General features: G+C 39.2%; 1 protein-coding gene across 3 annotated transcripts in view; it reads left to right on the top strand.

The window, feature by feature from the left end:
• The window catches only part of inpp5a.1.S (inositol polyphosphate-5-phosphatase A S homeolog), a 289133-nt gene that overhangs the window by 237623 nt on the left and 33915 nt on the right, over nt 1-17595 (top strand). For all 3 annotated transcript variants that reach the window (XM_041570524.1, XM_041570525.1, NM_001094239.1), the window contains 2 exon segments: nt 3382-3477; nt 5269-5343. In XM_041570524.1, coding sequence (XP_041426458.1) covers nt 3382-3477; nt 5269-5343 — 171 coding nt within the window.

The raw sequence follows: 17595 nt of genomic DNA, 5'->3' as shown, positions 1-17595 counted from the left end.
TTTCAATACTCCATGGAGCAACTGTTATAGTGGTCATACATGCACAGCTATTATAATACTAAATTAAGCCTACAATTATCTCTCAGACTATTGATTTCTAGACCTGGGCAAACGGTAAACATCATCTTTGTACAGGTGTTTTCAAGTAGTCTCTTATGATTTGATGGGTCATAACTATTGCTGGACAGTAGATGGTGAGCCGCTGAACCTAGAGGCTATAGAGTGCAACTGTCCTGATGAAGTTCTCTCTGCCTAATGCTGCCATACAAAAGTATTCAGATCCTTGACCAATTATTTTGTTTTTGATTGGCAGAGAACCATTTTCGGTTGAGAAATGTCCCCGTTGGCCATCACACTAATGTTTTGTAGTGTCAATTCTCAATTGGATTAAGATTAGGGCTGTTACTGGGCTATTGTTGGACAATTCACCTGATTGTTCTTGAGCCACTTTGTTGTTAATTAGCCCTTGTGCTGGGGATCATTGTTCTGATGAAAAATGAGCTTTCTCCCAAGAATCTGTTGTCCTCTTGCAGTATTTTCCACCAGCTTTCATTTTTGCTTATGAAAAGAAGCCATCAGTATATTGCCTTTAAGATTTGATCAATGTTTGTGACACACACACACATATTAGTTTAAACATTTTTCATACTTGGTCTCAATTAACCTCAAAACATTTTACTACCTTACAACTAGTGTTTTTTTTTTTTTGTTTTTTTTTGACAAATTCTAAACATGTTTTTATATGATACTTTTTAAATAATATCTTACTTGGTGTAACCCTCTTATGTAATATAGAATGCTTGATTATTTTTTTATTTTAAGACTTTCAACAAAAATGAGAGATATTGAGAGATCAAACTGGTGAACAGGTCAATTCTAAGGGTAATGGCACACAGTAAGATTTGTCGTCTGAGGTTAAATGTGCACTACTGCGAATATTCCAAAACTGGCTTGCCATTAAATAAAAATAGAATCGTACAATTCAAACAGATACAGGTATGGGACCTGTTATCCAGAATGCTCGGGACCTGGGGTTTTCCGGATAACGGATCTTTCCGTAATTTGGGTCTTCATGATTTAAGTCTACTAGAAATTCATTTAAACATTAAATTAACCCAATAGGCTGGTTTTGCTTCCAATAAGCATTAATGATATCTTTGTTTGGATCAAGTAGAAGCTACTGTTTTATTATATCGGAGAAAACGGAAATCATTTTTAAAAATTTGGATTATTTGGATAAAATGGAGTCTATGGGAGACAGCCATTCCGTAATACGGAGCTTTCTGGATATCGGGTTTCCCGATAAGGGATCCTATACCTGTAATTGGGATACTCCAGCTTAATCGGGGGAGAATGTGAAGGGAAGTAATTTCACGTGGTAAAGCCAGATTGCCGAAAGTATATGTTTTAATTGCGGTGATCTCATGTAATTCAATGGCAAGTAATTTTCAAGAGATTTGTTGTCCAATGTAGTGTAAATTTAACCACAGTCGCCAAATCCTATCAGGTGCTGTAACCCCAAGGGCCCTTAGACAAGGGTTTGTTATTCTCACCCGTCGGGTGTCAGAGCCCAATTTCTATGTTCCAGTTTTGCTGGAAGTTTGTGTTTGTGGTGGTGATTGTGTGTTGAGTGGTTTTGTGCCTGTTGTCTGCGGGAGAGTGTAGAGAGAAATTGTATGTTTGTGTGCATTTGCCTATTCTATCAACCTATTCCAAAACAAGTAAGCAGAATATAATAAATAATGGGCTGATATTTATTTTATTTTTTTCACGTTTTATCTCAGACTGCTGAATTTTGCCAGAATTATTGCATGGATCAGTTCTTATTATTTCCTTCTTTATCCTGTTATAATCCAGCCGTCTAGTAACTTGTAGCCAAAGCTTGTTTTATTTTTAATCGGCAGTTGGATTTAAGACCAACATGGGCCAACAAGCAGCCATTGGTCTTGACTTTTGTCAGATTTTTGACAAAAGGAATCATTTTAAAACTGCCGAGCGCCGGGGTCCACAGAAGAAGAATTGTGTTTTCTTAAAGAAAAACCTTTTTGGCGGAGGAAAAAAGCCTCATAAACTAGGCCCATGCCCTTGAAAATGTTCTGCTTGGGTGACTGCGACTGTAGCAACTGAAAAGAACACTTATCCCAGATTGTATATGAAATGAACCATGGTATAATCACTGGGATCGCCACGTCATATGGCAACTTTTTGTATATAGAATGCGGTAAGATATGGGGTTTTCATTTTTTTTGCTAGTTTACAAAAGTTGATCAGTTTGAATTATTCTTTTGGGGCTGGGTGAGGACTCGGAGATAAAGCAGCTAAAGGAAAGAGAGAAATACCTTCTCAAACAGATGCTTTCAAGGGACAAAAATCATGAATTTCTTGAATTAGCCCCACTCTGAGGGTGGCTACAATGACTAGTTGACAGTGACAGTAGCTTTCCCTTGTCTTTTCCAAACCCTTCTGTGCCCCATTCACTCTGGAAAGCTGCTTAAGCGCATTAGCATTTGGATGCAAGGGGAGCATATTGACCCTCATTTGGAAAGTTTAAATGAGTGAAAAATGGAGCGATTTGTTAGGGTTTTAGAAAGCGTCCGGTTTACCTCTCTGGCTTGTTCTAATGCTTGTTCTGTTAAAGGGAAGCAGACTGATTGGTGACACATGATTCCAAAGGACTCCTTTTTTTTTGGGCTTGACCTGATTAGCTAATCTGTGCTTTGAATTTCAATTGATATAAGAGGGGGAATTTATCTTCGGGGGAAAAAAAGACTCCTAGCTGGTTTCCTACAGTGAGGTACATGAAGACACAATGAATAAATGGGCAGCAAACAACTGGTATTTATGAAAAGAATTTAGTGGATTAAAGATAAAAACACATTTTGATTCAAATGCTTTGTTTTTATTTGTTAAATATTAATACAGGTATGCAATCCATTATCTGAAAACCCTACATAATGGAAAGGCCAGCTCCCATAGACTCCATTATAATCAAATAATGTAAATTTTTAAAAATGATTACCTTTTTTTCTGTAATAATAAAACAGTCCCTTGTACGTGATCCAAATTAAGACATAACTAATCCTTATTGGAAGAAATTCCAGTTTGGTATTATTTAAAGGGTTCCTGTCATCGGAAAACATGTTTTTTTCAAAACACATCAGTTAATAGAGCTACTCCAGCAGAATTCTGCACTGAAATCCATTTCTCAAAAGAGCAAATAGAATTTTGAATTTTAGAATTTTGAAATCTGACATGGGGCTAGACATATTGTCAATTTCCCAGCTGCCTGAAGTCATGTAACTTGTGCTCTGATAAACTTGAAATTGAATTTGTCTAATTTTCTAAGTTAAAAAAATTACTTTTTTCTATTTCTCAAAACAGACCCTTTGTGCAAAGACAACAATGCAGACCGTCAATGCAGCAGATACCAATGCAGTAGACAAGCTGGTTTTCCGAGAATCGGAAAACGACCACAAGGTATGCAGACAAATATTAATGGGATAATGGACCCCTGCTATAAATTATACGGATCTTAAAATTCACAAAGCCATTCTGATTTATACAGGTCACAGGAGTAGAGGTGACTTCGGATTTCCATATCAAGTCTATATGGTGGTCTAATTTTTTTTTAATAATAGGAGTGATGAACAGTTGTAACACTAAATAATAGTACACTGTTAAACATATAATATTATAAACGGGCAAACATACCCCCTATTGATTTTATAGTGAATAAAGTACCCCCTCTTAAAAATATAAGGATATTAGTAAGTTACCAAGGAGTTCCCTGACCATATAAAAACACGAGGCCAAAGGCTGCGTGTTTTTATACAGGTTATGGAGCGCCGAGGTGACTTCTAATATACTTATATTTTGCAACATTGGGTACTTTATTATAATACACAAATTTCAGCGAGTCATGTGACAGTAATGGCATCACTAAGCTCCGATTATAACCAAAGACATCACTACTCACCGTTTATAAGGATATAATTTACAGGATATTCATGGCTCTTGTGTATTATATAGTGAATAAAGTACCCTTATTGTAAAATATATAGTGAATGAAGTACCCCCTCTTGTAAAATATAAGGATATTATAAGTTACCGAGGAGTTTCATGACCATATAAAAACACAAGGCCGAGTGTTTTTATACAGGTCAAGGAACTCTAAGGTAACTTCTAATATCCTCATATTTTGCAACTGGGGGTACTTTATTCATTATAATACACAAATTTCGTTTATAACTGATGTCATCACTAGTCACTGTTTATAAGGATATACCTGTAATTTACAAGATATTCATGGCTCTTGTGTATTATAAGGATATTAGAAGTCACTAAGGAGTTCCACAGGCTGAGTGCTATTGTGTAGGTGGCCATACACATTAAAATCTGTTTGTCTACTAGTCCAGCACTTGAATGATACCTATTCCTGTCAAGAGTGGATGACATCATCATGCCAATACATGGGCAGATAAACTGCAAATAATGCCTGTATGCCCTTTTTTACTTAAGATTATTTATAGGAATAATTAATACACATATGGAACCTCTTATTCAGAATGCTCGGGACCTGGAGTTTTCTGGACAAGGGTTTTTTTCTCCATTCCTTAAAGGAGAAGGAAAGGTCTTTCAACTTGGGGTGCCAAAAGTTAGGCACCCCCAGGTGATCGCATTTACTTACCTGTTCCAGTGACCACCACAGAGCAATCGTCTTCTGGCTTCTTCTTCTTTCTCGCGGCTCTGAATGCGCAGTAGATCGAAAAGCTGAACTTTAACGAAAAAGCCAGATATTTTATTCTACTGCGCATGCGTCTGCCCCAGGAAATTTGAAGAAAGAAGGAAGATGATTGCTCCGGGGTGCTTGCTTGAAGAATCCCGGGCCGGTGCAGTTTTCTTCTGATAGGAGCACTGGCCCGGGGTGTCGGGTAAGTAAATTCGATCACTTTTTACCCCCAAGTAAAAAGACCTTTCCATCTCCTTTAGGTTTACTGGAAAATCAGGTAAATATTAAATAAACCCAACAGGCTAGTTTTGCTTCCAGTAAAGATTCATTTTAGTACAGGCTACTGTTTTATTATTAAAGAGAAAAGGGAAATCGTTTTCAAAAATGTTGATTATTTGGGTAAAATGGAGTCTACGGGAAACAGACTGGACAACGGGTTTCCAGATAATGGTTTCCACACCTGTTTCATCATCACTGTAATAATTTGGAGATGCAACTTTGTATTATGTTAACATTTTGTTATCTCTTTGTCATTGCAGGTCATTTTACAAATTGAAAAGAAGTCATTTGAGTATTTTAATCAAGAGGTTTTTAGAGATAATAATGGCACTGCGGTAAGTCCAAACTACCAAACCTATTACTAGATGTTTCCTTAATATTTCCATCACTACAATTTAATCATCTATTCAGATGCCCTTCTGTTTATAGCATTCTAAACAAAAATGTCAATCAACATAAAACTAATTTTCTTGGTTCATTGAAATACTGGAGATTTGACTTCATTATAATATGGTTTAATTGGTCAAAAACAAGATCATTTAAATTTAAAAGTGCTGTAAATCCCTGAATGCCAATAGCCGTTCGCATGTAAAGTAATAAAGCTTGGCTGGTGCCGGGTCAATCAAACACACACATACACATTCGCTCCTTCAGCCTATTCCATTTAGAAACCCACTGCCATTCGCGGTGGTGGAAGAGCTTCCAAGATCAGCCACAGAAGCAAAAGATAAATGATCTAATGAGCCCTAGGAGATAATCTAATCTTCATGGTCTAGTTAAACACGCAGCACCTTGATCACTAAAAACAAACTGCCCATCTTAAAGGATATATGTCTCTGAGCCGCATTCAAACCCGAAAAAAAATCCATTGCATCCTTCATCAAATACTGGTGTTGTACAAGCCTGACAGAAATTTAATTCAAGCTGGCTCCTGAAAATAATTATTGTATTTTAAGAGTAGTAATCATTGGCTGGGACATGATTGAATGTGTCCATGGCTATTGACTTTTTCTATGATTTATTGCTTTGTTTAGTCGATATTCCCATCAAAATTGTATAATTAATTATAAGTGGGGCTGTCAGGTCTGCAGGATGGAGTGCACTGATGAGTATTTGGGAAGATTAAATTTTCCTTTGCTATACCGAAGCAAGGCTTGGGAATTTTCACAGCGTGCCGCTTGTTGGATAAAGACGTTTTTCTGTGTGTTTAGCAACTACTTCAGCTGGAGATGCATTGATTTTTCTGACCTTTTATTTTTTTAAGCAAGCGGTGCGCTCTCTCTTCACTAATAGTGGAATTTGCGCAGATATGACAAGACCTGACAAATATTTATTATCAGACGCGCACTTTGTCATTGTCCATAGATAGGTTTTTGCCTTCGTTTTTCTTTTTTTGCCAGTGTAATTTAGGAGAAATATGTTTCAAGATACATAAAATGGTTATCATGCGTATACAAAAAAAAAAATCTATAGTAGATCAAATTTTTCCCTTAAGGAGCAGAAATGAAATTTTCATTCTGAAAATCATGAGATGTGCCGTTAGCAATATTCCTCCTGAAAGGCAACAGGGTGATGTGTGTTTGACGGTGCTTCTACCTCGGAGCTGAGCGCAACTGGAATCCCCAGAAGGCATTAATATTTACCATTTTAGGTGTAATGCTATTCTCAGGTCTTTCACATGAGGTCTGTGGCGTTCTTCTTGTGTTTGCTTGTCATAAAAATGCCAAAATCGCATGTGTTCTTCAAAAATAGCAATAATGCACACTCCTAAAAGCAAAAATGTTACCATGTGCCACTGCCAGTCGGCTGTGGGATGTGAAACTGGGTAGAAGATGTTTGTATTAGTAGCTTCCAATCAGGTTTGAGTGGTTCTACTGTGCCTTGCGGGCAGTATCTATACAGTATAAAGACCCAATCTGCCGTAGGTCTGAGGCATATCTATAAAAAACAATGCACCGTGGCACACGGGACACAGGCAAAGGTACATATATTAGAGTCAATATTTTCACCTTATTGGGCCTTGGGTTGCTGAATTAAAAACGTGTCCCGTGTGCAAGTGTAAATTGTATCCTACATGTATGAATTAGTAGCTTCTTCATTGCCCACCTAAGTAACCAGATGTTCAAGAAAAGAGTGGTGATTTTGGATTCCCAGTCTGCTCCCTTTGAAGACATGGCTAAGGCAGTGGATTTGGGCACAAAGCAACCATATGTTCAAGACGATGATGGCCTTGGATTCCCAATCTGCCTCCTGTGAAGACATGGGTTAAGGCAGTGGACTGGGGTAAAAAGTAACCAGATGTTAAAGACGAGTGATGGTCTTTGGATTCCAAATCTGCCCCCTGTCAAGACATGGGTGAGGCAGTGGACTGGGGCATAAAGTAACCAGACGTTCAAGAAGAGTTGATGGTCTTGAATTCCCAATCTGCTTCCTGTGAAGACATGGGTAAGGCAGCGGACTGGGGCAAAAAGTAACCAGATATTAAAGACGAGTGATGGTCTTGGATTCCAAATCTGCCCCCTGTCAAGACATGGGTGAGGCAGTGGACTGGGGCATAAAGTAACCAGACGTTCAAGACAAGAGTGGTGGTCTTGGATTCCCAATCTGCCCCCTGTGAAGAGATGGGTAAGGCAGTGGACTGGGGCATAAAGTAACCAGATGTTCAAAACAAGAGTGATGCTTTTGGATTCCCAATCTGCCCCCTGTAAAGACATGGGTAAGGCAGTGGACTGGGGCACAAAGTAACCAGATGTTGAAGACCAGTGATGGTTTTTAATTCACAATCTGGCCCCTGTGAGGAAAGGATAAGGCAGTGGGCTAGGGCACAAAGCCTTTCGGTATTAGATTTAGTATTTTAGAAAGAAAAACTAAAACTGCGCACATTTCTATTAAAATGAACTCTTAGCCTTTTTAGTAGGCCAGTCTGAATGCCGGCTAGGATGAAATTCACGAGGATGCATTTTTGTAGTCCTGTTTGTTTTTTGGAAACCAGTTCTGAAGCCTGGGGTTTCCCTTTCAAATGCCAATAGTTAGATGAGGAATTCTGAATAAACCACACTTGTCAATCTTATTTTTTATTATAAATTAGCCTCCTATTTAATCTTCCAGTCACGCCAATTCATTTTTCTCTCTTGCAAACCTTCCTCTACAGAGAGCTGCACAACAGTGCAAATTGCTTCATCAGGATATCCCTTTTCTGCATGTGCCAATTATTTCAGGAAGGCGAAATTGCTATCTTTATGTATACTGACAGCTATTCATACTGTACATTAGGCAGCATTGCCTGAGAGACACTGCAAAGGGTCAATTGAAAAACTGTCAGGGCAATTAGAAGCTTAGTTTGCCTGTCATGCTCTGTAAAAAGGGACTGATGTCTTTGTCCGGATCTATTTTTGTCAGATGCGGTTCTCCAGGCTTTAATAGCTGTAGAGCGGAACCAGTTCTTTTCGGGAAATCCTATTACGAATAGAACACACTGCTACTAGGATATGAACAATAAAAATATCAATAGATTGTGCTACGAATCAATCTACATGTTAAGCAGCATGTTTTTTTAAATGACCCCTGTATTTTCATTCGATTTATGAATATTGCCTCAAGAAATTAGGTGGCATTAAAATTGCACTTTGAAATTCAGAATATTAATCAACAAGCATTTGCATTCACAAATTCCTATGATCTCCAGGCCCTGCTTTTTTTAGTTTTTTTTTTTTTTTATATATCTCCTGTCTTTTATCAGGCATATAACACTTTTCATTTATTGACATAAAGAGCTGGTAAACGATTTGGAATATTATGGGTCTTTAGCAGTCCATGGTTTTGCAGTATTCGCTTATCTTGACTTTCCAGACAATATTCGCCTGGAGAAGAAACGATCCAGCATTCCAGGCAACTATCAACAAACAAGCCCATGTCAGACGATTTTAATGCAGCTGTTTAAGAGGAGGTTTTGGGCCCTATTGTATCAAGTCTGTGGGCTACTGAAAAAGTGGTGCAGAATGTGCCTGAAACAGCCCAGTTTTACATAATGATTATTCTAGTGTTACCAGGGCTGTCTTTAGATGTGATGGTGGATTGGGCAAAATATCCCAAAGCCCCATAATATTTGCTGTTGACATACAACTGTGATCACCCAATGACTATTAAATGTCCACAGATATAAAATGTATGTAGCCATCTTGCACCACTGTACCATTTCCCTTTGCTATAAAACTGCCCCCACTAGACCTACCTACAACTGCTGCTCTGTAGGGCCATGGGTAGTCAGCATTATTTAGGAGTTAGGTTATTGAGACGTGGCTTTCATAATATAGGTTATCTAGCATCAAAGATGTTCAAAAAGCTCTCATCAGATGTGACCACTATTTTATGTCACAATTTTCCTTATTTATTTACCCAGAAGTAATTTTGTTAAGCGGTCTGACAGAGAGCATTAAATGTGACATTTGAAATGTTTGTCTCTGGAGCTATTCGGGGAATGGACCTGGATGTCCACAGGATATCAAGTGCAGATTGAATTGAAAGACTTATTACTTAGCCGTAATGGGACTGCACTAGGCAAATCCATAATGGAGAAGGACCTTGGAATCCTTGTAGATAATATACTTGGCTGTAGCAAGCAATGCCAGCTTGCAACTGCAAGGGCAAACAAAGTTTTTAGAGGTATTAAAAGGGATATAGATTAGCAGGAAGAGATGGCCATATATCATTCTATTTACAGAGTGCTGGTAAGGGTCTACCAAGAATATGCCATACCGTTTTGGTCTCCTTTGCTCAAAGAGGACATTCTTGAACTAGAGAGAGTCCTAAGGATGCATAATTTGGTAAAGAGTATGGAAAGTCTCAGTTATGAAAGAAAGACCGCCCAAATGTGTGTTGTTTATGCTGAAGAAGAGGTGTTTATGGGGGATTATGATGACTGTTTAAATATATATGGGATCATATAATCTCCCTAATACTTTATTTACCAGTAGGTCATTTCAACAGACACAGAGAGCCATTCCAATTAAAATATAGGAGGTTCCATCTAAATTTTTGAAAAGGTTTTTTTTTTTTACAGTGAGAGCTGTGAAGTTGTGGAATTCTCTCCCTGAATCGGTCGTATTGGCTGATACATTAGATAGTTTTAAGAAGGGGTTGGATGGTGTTTAGCAAGTGAGGAAACACATGGTTATTGAAAATAGCTCTTAGTATAAATTGGGACTGGTTCTGCCATCTTGGAATCAGGAAGGAATTCCCCTCCCTCTGAGGCAAATTAGAGAGGCTTCAGAGGGGGTTTTTTTTCTTCCTCTGTATCAGCTAGCGTTTATGTAGGTTTTAGATAGACATAAACGGTTGAACTTGATGTATATTTGTCTTTTTTCACCCTTATGTACTGTGTTACCTGGGACTGGGGTCTCAATGCTCTTCAGCATCTTTTAAAAGGATACTGTCATGGGGAAAAAAAATGTTTTCAAAATGAATCAGTTAATAGTGCTGCTCCAGCAGAATTCTGCACTGAAATCCATTTCTCAAACGAGCAAACAGATTTTTTTATATTCAATTTTGAAATCTGACACGGGGCTAGACATATTGTCAATTTCCCAGCTGTCCCAAGTCATGTGACTTGTGCTCTGATAAACTTCAATCACTCTTTACTGCTGTACTGTAAGTTGGAGTGATATCACCCCCCTCCCTTTCCCCCCCAGCAGCCAAACAAAAGAACAATGGGAAGGTAACCAGATAACAGCTCCCTAACACAAGATAACAGCTGCCTGGTAGATCTGAGAACAACACTCAATAGTAAAAACCCATGTCCCACTGACACACATTCAGTTACATTGAGAAGGAAAAACAGCAGCCTGCCAGAAAGCATTTCTCTCCTAAAGTGCAGGCACAAGTCACATGACCAGGGGCAGCTGGGAAATTGACAAAATGTCTAGCCCCATGTCAGATTTCAAAATTGAATATAAAAAAAATCTGTTTCCTTTTTTGAGAAACGGATTTCAGTGCAGAAGTCTGCTGGAGTAGCACTATTAACTGATGTGTTTTGAAAAAAAACACGTTTTCTGATGACAGGATCCCTTTAAATAGATTCCATGAGGTTTGTCTACAGCCCACGGATACCTTGGTACCTCTGGGACTGGATGTCTCCTAGTCATGTTCTATAGGTTGTTCGCTGTCACAGTTTGTATTAGCACATCTTTCAGAAATGTCTGGCTGGGGCCAAAGTGATTACATTTCATCCCAGTTAGCACTGAGCAAAAAGCTTTATATTGGTAATCATCTTTCTCTGTGTATCTGGCCTTGCTGGGTTCCTCCTCATGGCCAGACTGTAACCACCATCTCATCATAATCGAATTAAAGCTTAAAGAATTCAGCATTTTTTTATCCATCTAAATTATATTAAGAAGATAAAATGCTAGAAGAGCAAGTCCATCCATATACAGCCAGGAAAACAAATGTATTTTTGTTTGGTGTGCATTTAGTTACCAGAACATAAAGATACATCAATCACTGCACACACATTTATGGTTATGTAACCTTAAACATGACTTTTATCGACACACAGGGATTACTAGGACTATATTTCTGATATTCTCAGACTTTCATATGGTACCTATGAAAAAAAAATGATGATGTAATTCCAATATTTGAAAAGGGATTTAATGGGACTGCACTGGGCAAATCCATTATAGAGAAGGACCTTTGGATTCTTGTAGATAATAATCTTAGCCATAGCAAGCAATGTCAGTCAACAGCCACAAGGGCAAACAAGGTTTTGAGTTGTATTAAAAGGGGCATAGATTCACAGGAGAAGGGGGTCAGTCTTCCTCTTTGCAGGGCACTGGTAAGGCCCCACTTAGAATATGCCACACAGTTTTGTCTCCAAATCTCAAACTGGGTATTATTGAGTTAGAAAGAGTCCAGAGAAGGCAAACTAAGATGGTAAACAGTATGGAAAGTCTCTATTAGGAAGAAAGACTGGCTAAGTTGGGGTTGTTTAACACAGGAGAAGGAAGGGATATGATAACTATGTATAAATATATAAGGGGATCATATAATAATCTCACTTATGCTTTATTTAACAGTAGGTCTTTCCTGTTGACGCAAGGTCACCCATTCCGATTAGTAGAAAGGAGGTTCTATCTTAAAATTCCGAAAGAGTTTGTTACAGTGAGTTTTGAAGTTGAGGAATCCTCTCCCTGAATGCGTTTTACTGGCTGGAATCGGATAGCTTCAAAAGTTTGGATGGATTTAGCAAGTTACGAGACTAGTTCAATCAGGAAGGAATATTTTGCTCCCCTCTGGGGCAAGTCAGAGAGGCTTCAGATTGGGTTGCTTTCCTCTGGATCAACTAGTAATTAGGCAGGTTGTAGAAATAAAAGGCTGAACTTGATGGATGTGTCTTTATTGAACCAAACTTACTATGTTGTTATGTAAGGACAGAGACACACGCTGCTATTTCGGGAGATTAGTCGCCCAGTGATAAGTCTCTTCTTCTTCGTCGGGCGACTAATCTCCCTGAACTGCCTTCCCACCGGCTAGAATGTAAATCGCCGACGGGCACTTGGAACATTTAATTTTCCAAAGTCACCTGAAGTTGCCTCACGAGGAAACTTTGGCGACTTTGAAAGGCCGAAGAGATCCGAGTGCCATCACGCCAGTGATTTACATTCTAGCCGGGGAGAAGGCAGTTTGGGGAGATTAGTCGCCTGATGAAGAAGCGGTTTGTTGCTGGGTGTCAAATCTCCCAAAATAGCAGCGTGTGTCTCTGCTCTTATATTTCATTATTTATTATGAAGCCTTAAGTGATCAGCAATGGGTTGCTATCTGAGTACTCTCAGTGATGGCACCGTTCCATGGCATTCAACGTTTTTTCAATCGAATTTTGGCCTATTCGATGGTCGAAGTACCCAAAAATTACTTTGAATTTCAAAGTTTTTGAATTTGAAAATTCACTTCGACCCTTAGTAAATGTGCCCCTAATTCTCATGATTTTGGCACATCTGGCACTGTGATCTTGACAGTGTTTGGCAAACAATGTGGTGGTTGCAATGTCTGCTCTTCTGACTGTGCTGCACCACTTTGATTTAATTCGGTATAAATTCCATCATTTCTGTGAAGGCTTGTTGTGTCCTTGGACGACTCCTTTTGTCTCATGCTCTAGAATTAATATTTTAATCGGAAGGGATACACTGGAAGATAATGGACTGCATAAACTTAGCTGTGCTATAAAGATATAGGGGCAAATTCACTAAGCGCCGAAGCGCCGAACGCTAGCGTTGCTTCGCTAGCGTTTGGCATTTTCGTTACTGCGCAAATTCACTAACGAACGCTGGCGTAGTTTCGCTAGTGTTACTTCGCACCCTTACGCCTGGCGAAGTTTCGCTAGCGACGTAACTACGCAAATTCACTAACGCGCGCAGTGTACTGAACGCTACCTTTTACGCTAGACTTCCTTCGCAACCTCAGACCAGGCGAAGCGCAATAGAGTAGATAGGGATTGCTTCAAAAAAAGTCAAAAATTTTTTCTAAGTCCCAAAAAACGCTGGCGTGTTTTCTACATTATGGGTGATAGGCTGAAAAAGATCGAAAAAAATTTTGGGGCTCCCCTCCTTCCCCCCTACATTTCCTGACTCATGGCAACTTACCTAGACAGTGGGCACATGTGTAGGGCAAAATAAAAATTTTATTTGATGTTTTGAAGGTTTTCTAGGCATTTGTAGTGCTGATACGTATTCCTCCATTGAAATTTGAATTTGGCGCCATATGCAAATTAGCCTTCGCTAGCGTAATTTCGCTTTACTTAGCGAATCAACGCTAGCGCAACTTCGCAACCTTACGCTACCCCTGAGCGCAACTTCGGATTTTAGTGAATTTGCGAAGCGCTGGCGAAACTACGCCTGGCGAAGTTGCGCCTGGCGCAACTACGAATCTTAGTGAATTTGCCCCATAGTTCCCAGATAATAGCAATCCACTATAGTGCTTCTAATCTGTGAACGGAGGGGTCAGTCCCTACAACAGTTCAACGTTGTACAAATATGACTAGGATACAGCAGGAGCAGAGCCTGGAACTGGAGGCCTTTTTTGAGGAGCCATTCAAAGCTTAGAGAGACCTTTGAAGGTTAAATGTGACTAATAGCATATATGGCCGTCTATAATTGTTAACAAGCAAGGACAGTTTTGTCCCAGGTTTGCATTTAAATTGTATATCTTTTATATATATTCACATAGTGTTTTTGCGTTGTTCATCTTGCTGCCTTCATTCGACAGCAATTTCTGCTACACTAAACGTTACTATAAGCCTTTCCTGATGTCCTGAGATGTGAAGACCCAGTGGGCTGTAGGAATCTGTCAGTCACAGCAATGCTATTTAGAATGATGGCTCTTTAGGGTTTAAAGTACTGAAGTGAGACAGGTTACTGCACATATATTAAGAGCTTGACACCTCCCGGTAGGCTTGTAGTGTGTTGTGTTTTAAAATGAAAGAAATGTTTTTTCTTATGTTTATTTAAGAGTTGCAGTAGAGTTGGTTTTAAAGATGTTAATACAGAGAAACTTCAATTTTACATCCCCTGATGTTAAGTTTTCCCTTATTTTACATTGTTGTTGTGAGGTCCCACCTATATATTTTGTGTAATACATGTCCCTGATTTTACATTTTCTTGGACATTACACAATTTGTTTCCTTTTCCCTGAAAAACATAAAATAGGGGTTCTACTGTATACTGTTTTACGCAGTTAAAGATTCCAGCAATGGTGCCTTGACTATTAAAGGAGAACTAAACCCTAAAAATAAATATGGCTAAAAATGCCATGTTTTATATAGTGAACTTATTGCACGAGGCTAAAGTTTCAGCTTGTCAATAGCAGCAATGATCCAGGACTTCAAACTTGTCACAGGGGGTCACCATCTTGGAAAGTGTCTGTGACACTCACATGCTCAGTGGGCTCTGATTGGCTGTTGAGAAGCTAAGCTTAGGGCTCGTCACTAATTATTCAGCAGAAAATGAGGTTGGTCTGTAATATAAGCTGATGCTACAGGTTTGCTGATTATTAAATTCTGATGCTAATTGCACTGGTTTCTGTGCTGCCATGTAGTAATTATGTGTATTAATTACTAATCAGCCTTATATTGTGACATTTCTATTCTATGTGTACTGTATATTGTGAGTGGGTCCCTAAGCTCAGTAAGTGACAGCAGCACAGAGCATGTGCAGCATGTGCCCAAGGCTTCTTCGCCCGAAGAAGAAGTGATTTGTTGCTGGGCGCCAAATCTCCCAAAATAGCAGCGTGCGTTTCTGCTCTTATATTTCATTATTTATTATGAAGCCTTAAGTGATCAGCAATGGGATGAGTACGCTTAGTGATGGCACCGTTCCATGGCATTCGAAGTTTTTTCAGTCGAATTTTGGCCTATTCGATGGTCGAAGTACCCAAAAATGACTTTGAATTTCAAAGTTTTTGAAAATTCACTCTGAATTCACTTCGACCCTTAGTAAATGTGCCCCTAATTCTCATGATATTGTGAGTGGGCCCCTAAGCTCAGTAAGTGACAGCAGCACAGAGCATGTGCAGTGAATCAGCAGAAAAGAAGATGGGGAGCTACTGGGGCATCTTTGGAGACACAGATCTTTACTGCTAAAGGGCTGCGGTTGCCTTGGGCTGGTACAGAAGCACAAAACACAATGTACAACATTTCTAGCTACTTCTTTAGATAAGCTTTAGTTCTCCTTTAAGCAATGTTCAGCTTGCTTGTAAACTTAATATAAGAAGTATGGTGCTAATAAAATAATAATTATTTACTGATAACTCATTTGGTCCAAGAGAACCTCAACCTGTTTTGATGCTAGAGCCATCCTGCACTCCATACACCACTTACTGTATAAGAGTGGGTTCTTAGCAGCACCTGCCCATTGATCTGTTCACCCATTGTGCATGTTTTTCATGGAAGAGTATAAAATATGGGTTGAATTATTGCAGTGTGTCAGCCAGACCATATCTTTTTATAAATCTTCAACGGCCTTATTATGAGTTGCACGTTGTACCATTCAAGGGTGTTGAACCCAATAAAGTCCAACCATCCTGAATTTAGGGATTTTGTGCTTATATAAATTTTTTTTGCTAACTTACAGAATAAAAAAAGACTTCACCATAGTTTGAGGCGTATCATTGTTTGAAGGGTGTCGTACTCTATACTTCTTTCCATCCCCAACACATCTGTGAATTCTCCTATGGACGCAGCAGAAAGATTTGATAAATGCTGTTAATATCACCTTCTGATCTAACAACGCTCCGGCTTTGGGCTGCAGGTCTTGATGAGTGATTGCTGCTGTTCTACTCCAACGACTGAATTAAGTTGCCCTGTTATAAAAGGTTCATACTACAGCGATTTCAGCCGATGCTGCTCACGGCCGTGTCCCAGTGGACGATGACCTTTTGCTGGGTGGCTTTCTCTTTCCAGATAAAAGGACCTAAATTGTTTTATATTGACTGAGGATTCTTACTTTATCTTTCAGATCTATCTAGGAGCGGTGCGGTTAGAGAAACTGGGCAGCATTTAAAGTGCTGACTTCTTTAGTGACACAAATTAACCTTAAGAGCTGCCATGATACATAACGAAGTCAATGTCACAGAAAACAAAAGAACAAAGGAGGCAGCAATTCTGCGTGTTCGATGTCATTCCTAGGGTTTGTGAAGCTAAAGAGCATTGAAGCCTTACATTGCTCTTATTATTCACCAAAAAATAAGTTGATGGTAAATAAAAGTGCAGTCATAAGACGCTGACTTTATATTAAAAAACATATATTCTTAATAGGGTGTATCCTTCTCAAAGAGCATGCTGTATTGTTCTTAGAATAGAGTGTTGCCTGTGTAAGCATTGATGTAGACCAGTGATCCCAAACCAGTGGCTCATGAGTAACATGTTGCTCTCCAACCCCTTGGATGTTGCGCCCAATGGCCTCAAAGCAGGTGATTATTTTTGAATTTCAGGCTTGTAAGTTTTGGTTGTATAAAACCAAGTGTACTGCTAAACAGAGCCTCCTGTAGGCTTCCAGTCCACATAGGGTCTACCAAATAGCCAATCACACCCCTTATTTGGCATTTTTTCATGCTTATGTTGCTCCCAGAATGTGGCTCATGGGTAAACTAGGTTGGAGACCCCAGATGTAAACTTTAGGGGTCATTTGCTTACTGCACTGCCGGGCCTACAAATTCCTTCCACTCGATTGTGCAAAAAATCCATTTCTTTAAAGGTACTTGTCCCAGCATACGGTCCTTTTACTTCTATATAGTTTTGTCTGCTCTGCTGCCAGCCTGTTCCACATCTAGTGCAGTTGTGCTGATAATGACACAGGTTATTTTGGAAACCATGCAGCTACTGCCACCTCTGCTCTAAGTGGTATTTCCCTCAGCTGCCTCCATCAATTAGTGCAACCCCAGATGCACCATAAGAATCGTCACTCCCATGGCACCACTGCATATGACACCAATTGGACAACATTTTTAGTGCAATTGAAGCACAAAGACATCCATGTGAATATATATATATATATATATACAGTACAGTGAGCACACTCTTTCAGGATTTAGGATATGAAGGG

The sequence above is a fragment of the Xenopus laevis genome, chromosome 7S (genome assembly GCF_017654675.1).
Source record: "Xenopus laevis strain J_2021 chromosome 7S, Xenopus_laevis_v10.1, whole genome shotgun sequence".
In the NCBI taxonomy this organism is placed as follows: Eukaryota; Metazoa; Chordata; class Amphibia; order Anura; family Pipidae; genus Xenopus; species Xenopus laevis.
The sequence above is the reverse complement of the archived record's forward strand: the minus strand, read 5'-3'. Positions and strand labels throughout refer to the sequence as shown.